At 36.6% G+C, this 7,000-nt stretch overlaps 1 protein-coding gene across 1 annotated transcript; it reads right to left on the reverse strand.

The window, feature by feature from the left end:
- Positions 1–708: 708 nt before the first annotated feature.
- On the reverse strand, positions 709–6,789 carry LOC132274634 (alpha-(1,4)-fucosyltransferase). The gene is made up of 3 exons (XM_059775956.1): positions 6,207–6,789; positions 1,726–1,899; positions 709–1,572 (listed from the first exon to the last, which is right to left on the reverse strand). The coding sequence occupies exons 1-3, from the start codon at positions 6,678–6,680 to the stop codon at positions 1,003–1,005; spliced, it is 1,218 nt and encodes a 405-aa protein (XP_059631939.1). The 5' UTR covers positions 6,681–6,789; the 3' UTR covers positions 709–1,002.
- Between the last annotated feature and the right edge of the window lie 211 nt (positions 6,790–7,000).

Here is a 7,000-nt window from a genome sequence, read left to right on the forward strand (position 1 = left end):
CGAGTTGTCGAATATTTTATTTAATTCATATTTGGATAATCGGATTAGATTAAGATGGAATCCAATTCATTGACAAATAATTGTCAGCATTTATGGTTTAAACATTTGATTATGAGATTAACATTTTGAAAAATTCAAATTGTTAAAGGTCAGAAGAAATAATTATTAATTTTTATTAGAGGAGGGACATTAAAAAATCACGAACTCTCGGGACCTAATTTTTTGAAAAATATTTGGAGGAGAGACCATCACGATGAAGATCAAAATACCCTGCCTTATTTCTGCCATGCAAATTCATCACATATGATTTAAAATTTTATAACTTTAAATGATGAATTTTATCTCTGTGATGGTGAGAGTTTACCAAATTAAACTCACTAATAAAAGTGGTGAAATTCACAATTTAAAGCAATAAATTTCAAAATAATATTTTGATAAATGAGTGACATGTCACATTTGTTTATACCTCAATACCGAAAAAGGTTTTCATCCCACATTGAAATGCAACACAATCTACATTATCAAAGCTGAATGCCATGCATGTTCATATCTGTCAAACAACTCAAACCAGACAGCAGCAGCAAAGGGGGAAATGCAAAACAAGTGGGCATTGTCATCCTCTGCCCCAAGGCAATCGTGACATACAGGAGGCAACACACAGACCTCTCCTTTGAAGATGCACAAAAGACGGATTTCTATTTTGCAAAATTGGAGAAACAGAAATACAGACAGATTTCTATTATTATTATTATTTTCTGAAGGAAGGAGAACAATAATCAATTGAACCATTTGTTCTTGGAAAAACTGATCCCCAAGATTTCTCAACCGAATGATTTGTGCTTGTGCTCGAGTCTATCTACAAGAAGTCAATCTACTCATGTACACCAACGATTAGTAAGGCCCAGAAAAAAAAAAAAAAAAAACCCTCCCGAAACCAGTATGATCACCAGCAACACGTTTTCCAAATGAGTATAAATAAAATAATGCAAAGGTTCAGATTCTTCAGAAGGCTCTTGCATTTCTCCCACCTTTCCTACTCACAGCCTCACATAGACGGCACGGTAACGTGTCTAGGCTCACTGCCCGTGTCTTTCCATAGTTACCAAGAACACCACATCTTCTCCATGCATGGTATTCTGCATACGCTACAGGGTCCATGGCAAGGGCCTTCACGTAAGAAGCCAGCTCCTCCATTGAGCTGAATTTAGTACCATCTATGATTGAATGTGGAGGTACAAAGTCCCAAACATTGGGAGCACCAAAGTAGATTGGGACTGCTCCAGAGTCTAGGGCATAAAATAGCTTCTCTGTCACATAACTCTCTGTCATAGTGTTCTCTATTGCAAGGACAAACTTGTAGTGAGACATGGCACAATGTAAATGGTCCCACCATTTTGGAGCCGAACGGGCATCCTTCATGCAATCTGGATAGAGAGAGAGTGCCTTGTCTAGGCCTCCAACGTTATTCAAGCACTTGCCAAATGAATGGTGAGGCAACAAGCTGAGGAGACTCTTGGCAAGCTGGTTTCTTTGAGCAAGACACCGTGATGAAGACCAATAAACAAGAGTATCCTGAAAATTAGGAATAGCAATAAAATTTTAAAAATGAAGTTTTATAATTGGTAATAATACTATATGGCGAGTAAATCAATGAAAAGAGAAATGGTTAAAACATGAGAAATGAGCAAATGAGTGAAGGAAAGCGGGAAGGGAGATTACGCTTACATTGTTCTTATAAGAAGATAAATGATAATTTCGATTATTATGAAAGAGGGCACCAGCATAAGTTGACTGAACATCATCTTTGGCATGATAACTAATAAAAATATCCTCAACATTTGATCGCTTCCTGCCAGCCTCAAGATCCATGTATACACGAAGTGGATCTCCATTGCGTCTCTGAAACATAAAAAAGGAAACTCACTATGAAGAATATAAATAAATAAATATAAATATATATATAAATATATAGCAAAGAATAGGGATTCCCAAGGTGAAGCAAAATATAATAATGCCTCATTTGCCAACGAAAAGTAGGTAACATTTAATAAATTGGTAGTTAAAATGGCTGTACAAGATTACTTATAAAAATAAAATAAAATTTAAAAATGGTGTACAAGACTCCAAATTGACATTTCTTTACCATGACTTTGTAACGATCAAATAGACAATTAGGGGAAATGTGGATTGTAAGTCACCATAGATATTAACAAAATCTGTACTCAACGTAAAGGGAGCTTACCATTTCCATGAATTTGATGGAAACTATCAGGACTAGTGCCTAATAAAAACTAAGGTTCAACTGCTGATTATGTTTTAAACAACCATTCAAAGAAAGATAACCGAGAATAAAAATAAAAAAGGGGGAAAAATCAGATCTTTCATTTGTTTCCATAGCAGATCTCAAAAAACGGAAGGAATTAAGGTTTGTTGATTATTTCCATTGCACACCTCGTGCATAATGTGTCACATCTGTTAAGCTACCTGTATAATTAGACCAATGCAAAAAAAGGTAGGCATCAATTGATATCATGAGACAAAGTAATGAAATCCTAGCTGTGTATCAGCATTTAACCAAATTAAGGACCACTCTGAAACAAGCCAAAATAAAATCCATTGACTTAAGAAGAATGATGATACTCTTCTGCTGGAGCAAGTGCATGGTTGAAAACCTTTTTCTTTTTTGATAAGTAAAAAGGAGTGCGTGGCGAAAAACTTGTTTTTGTATCAAATATATTCTGATTTCCTTCTATAGCCAATTAACTCACTAATAAAATCAATTGTTTAACTTATATCTCCTAATAAAGTCTGAAAATGAGAAGTTTAGCTTCTAAGCAGATGTTTGTTCAAATGCTAGCAATTGTTTGGTGTGAAAAGAAGTAGCCTGATTCTATTTTAATGTATAGGCTTGCTTAGGCAAGATGATGGAATACTGATTGCACATATATCCTCCCTAGCAAGTAGCAACTCTAGATCACATCACCGAACAATCCAAAGCAATAGAGAGGCAGATGTAGTTGGTATGACAACATGAGCCACATAAGCCTATGTAAGGAAGGACAAAGGGCTAGAGCAGGAACATCTAGAATACAAACGGGATTTTGGTTTGACGAAAAGACCTGCAATACATTCTGAAAGGGAAAAAGAATGTAAAACCTGCAGTAGATTTCGAAACCAATTTACTTTATAAGATGTGGGAAGTTTATCAACCTTGACTCTGTGAGATCTATATATGGGAAAGAGTTGAAAAAATATAAATTATGTTTGGCAGATACTAGTCATTGGCATGTCACGTCAATATAATATTCAATCATTTATCATGATGGAAAAAGACAGCATACATCTAATCATATTATCAGTACTGGAGTGCAGATTAAAAGTTCATGAGCTTTTTTCACTCGAGATTTTGGAAACGCAAAACGTGACTGCTTCTATATTTATATTATAATCTACTCAGAACTGGTGTCAATCAATATTGAAACATCCACAAGTTTCAGTTATATAATCAGTGTCATCTTTGAGCTTGTAGGATCTTTATGTTTCAGTCTTCACAATCGAATCATTTTTCTAACATACTAAAACAAATTGAGACAACTTAACTAGAGACCATAGAAGAAATTACTTGATATCAAAAAGCTCAATTAAATAGCCTTATGTGGCCCAACACAATGTTGTTTATTTAATGGTGGACTGCCCATGAGCTGTAAATAATATGGCAGGGGACTTTCCATACCATAGTTTCCTTCCCCTGCATATTACTTTTTAACCATCTTTACAAACAATCCTCCATGCATTGTGAAACAATGTTTATGTCAGATACATAAAGCAAGCAAAAAAACAGTTTCAATGGCTTAATTTGTACGGGCTGTTCAAGAGTTTATACAAACCAAGCCACACAATATATGGGCTCAGCTCGTTTACGAAATAAAGCTCTAAACTGATATTGAAATTGACACGTCTACTAGATGAATGAAGATTAGTTCAGTTTTAAATGAGCCAAGCATGAACAGTTTGATTCATTTACATCTCTAGGTATCAGGTTCTCTAGCAATTTCCTTGGCAACTTGGCAAAGAAAGCCTAAAATAGGCCAGGCCATATTGACCTCCTCCTTTAGGTAAAATCTTCAGCCATTCCACCCAAATTATCCTTCTTTTCCTCTCGCAACCTGCCCATAAGAAAATCCCTGTGGCAGTTCTCTAACCTCTCAGCCAGTTTTATACATAGAAAGATGAGAGAGAGAGAGAGAGAGAGAGAGAGAGAGAGTAAATAGGGAAAGTTGGCAAAGGTGAAGTTGATAAGGGCAACTATATCCCCTAAAGAAATGTTGTGTTTTCTTCAAAGGGATCAATCTTTCGTTTATGTTCTCAACTTCTAAATTCCAATATTCAGAAGCAAGTAGGCTACACTAAGACGAAAACAAAGGTAGTTTGAAAGGACAACCCAAGATGTTATTTTAGCAGTTCATAGACTCGGCAGCAATGAAACCACCAACATCAGGAACCAAAATTCCCAACACTATCCAGAAATGAAGAGACAGAAGCAAATGTTGCTATGCAATCTATTGAGGACTCCAAAATAGGAAGATGACATTGACATACGATGAGGAAGAGACAGCAGCACATGTTGCCTAATCAACACTGTGATACAACTGTAGTTCTCAGTTTAAGGTAAAACTAACCAAGGATTTGAATAGATCTCCTTCTTCAAGTCCTGTTTGAGGGTAGAAGGAACCTCTACAGCTTCAATTACCAAGATGAAATAGAGGTCTAGTCACTCTTCTCCACATCTCACCAAACACTTTATGTGCCAAGAAAATTTTGAGAAGTCTCCATCCAACAGTATTATATGCTTTTCCAACCCCTATCTTCATAACCAACGGCTTCCTTCTAGGACTTTGTTAGCCCCTAAACTTTCATTTACTACCCAAATTGTATATCTGATTTGCCTTCATGTAAGATAAGAAAACAGAAGGATAGATAACATCAGGCAAGACAACTCCAAGATGCCAAAATACAGACGACCAGGTTAATAGAATTGGATTTCTTAGGGTGGAAAGAACAATTTCGAATTTCCTATTATACATCATGCTGATCAGAATGTATATCCCTGAACATTTTCATAGGCCAAAAGTTCTTCCAATCATCATCTTCATCACAACAATTTGCTCAAAGACTTCACAGAAGTTGGGGAAACCCAAACTTGCTCTTATACCAATATGTCTATTTGAACAATAAGTAAGATTAATAGGAATGCAAAAATCATTTAAACTGACTTGATAGTTTTGATTATTTAGAAACTAAGTTCAAGGGCAAAGACAACCCAAAATATATTTCTATATGCAAGGATCCTAAAACTAAAAGAAACAACAAAAATCCTAAGCTCCATTATACCAATTTTTTGCTCTAGTGCTCTACTAAGATCAATAAAGCAATTTAATATGCTGCAGTTGGGAACAGCATGGTAAGTCTCCTACTGAAGATCTCACTATCTCATTTTCCTCAAAAAAATATTTCTATATGCCCATCCTAAAACTAAAAGAAGCAACAAAAATCTAAGCTCAATTATACCTAGAATGATGTGGCTGCATTAAGATCAATAAAGAAATTTAGCATGTTGCGGTCGGGAACAGCATTATAAGCCTCCCACTGGAGATCTTACTATCCCTTTTATCTCAATCAAATACACATTTCTCCAATTAATGAAACATCCAAATTCACATAAACACTGGCTAGCCCATTGCACGAGGCTCCCGCCATTGCAGGATTTGGGGAGGTCAAATGTACGCGGCCTTATGTCCGCATGCAGAGGCTGTTTTCAGTTTCCATTGATCTTCAGGTCACAATGGAGCAATCTTACCGTTGTGCCAAGGCCCACCCTCAAATTCACATAAACATGTAGATCCACATATAAGAAGAGTTTACATATGCAAAACCCAACAACCACAGTCAATGAAAACAAATGTCCATTTCACCAACATCTCATTTATTTCATTGAACACCAGAACATCATTACTAAAATTTACCATTAATATAGGAACATACGCCCATAAATATATAAATAACTATCCATAAACACAAATGCATACATGTACCTATGTATATAAATACTCATCTATGGTTAAGTCCTTCCCTAGATCCAGGATCAACAAATTCAAAAAAACCGCCGAATAAATAATTGATTTAAAAATATGAAACAAAATATAAACCTGAAGTGGAGGTGTTGTTGTCTCGAAGAACAAAGCATCAGGCTTATCAGCAAGAACCGAAGATTTGGTCCATAAACAGCTCAACCCACACCGACAAGAATACAAATTATCCAAATTATCAGGAATCCAAGTCCACCCTTTAACCAAAACACTAACATGGCTCATCTTCAACTCCTTACAATCCACTTCACCATCTACCTCTTGCAAAGAGGACGAAGACGATGACCCACTTCTCAGAAACTCTTTGTGTTTTTCTCTAAACTGAGAACAACCCACCTGAGAGTCCCATCTCTTGAAAGCACCCAGCAAAACCCTAAATGGGTCTGGTGTAGAATTAGAGTACAGAATCAAATCATTAGCGGATGGGATCGAAGTGGAGGCAGATGGGAATTGGAGGAAGCCAGAGAAGAAGATGAGAACTGCGAAACCCAACATCAGGGTGATGACAAAGGAATTGAGGGATTTCAATGGCATGGTGGAGTAAATTTACGACTGGGTTCCCCCTCTCTCATGGGAAGAGAGAGAAAAGTAGAGAGAAAATCGGTGGAATTTTTCCATGGGAAGAGCAGCGTCTGCGTTAAACTGGGTTAATGGGTCGGGTTGGGAATCATTCGGGCAGGTGAAACGCACGTGTAGTTGACTAAGGATTTGTGTACGAAGTTATGAACTGAACAAGTCAATTGGGCTGAAGTTGAATGAATTTAGAACAAAAATCAAGAGCAGCCCAAGTTTGGAGAGGATGTCAAAGCCCAATCCAATTTGATTGGTTTAGAGGGGTTCAACCTTAGTTGGGG

This window comes from Cornus florida, unplaced genomic scaffold, assembly GCF_030987335.1.
Source record: "Cornus florida cultivar Cherokee Brave unplaced genomic scaffold, ASM3098733v1 CherokeeBrave_3.0.0_Hap2_Chr09, whole genome shotgun sequence".
NCBI classification, from domain to species: domain Eukaryota; kingdom Viridiplantae; phylum Streptophyta; class Magnoliopsida; order Cornales; family Cornaceae; genus Cornus; species Cornus florida.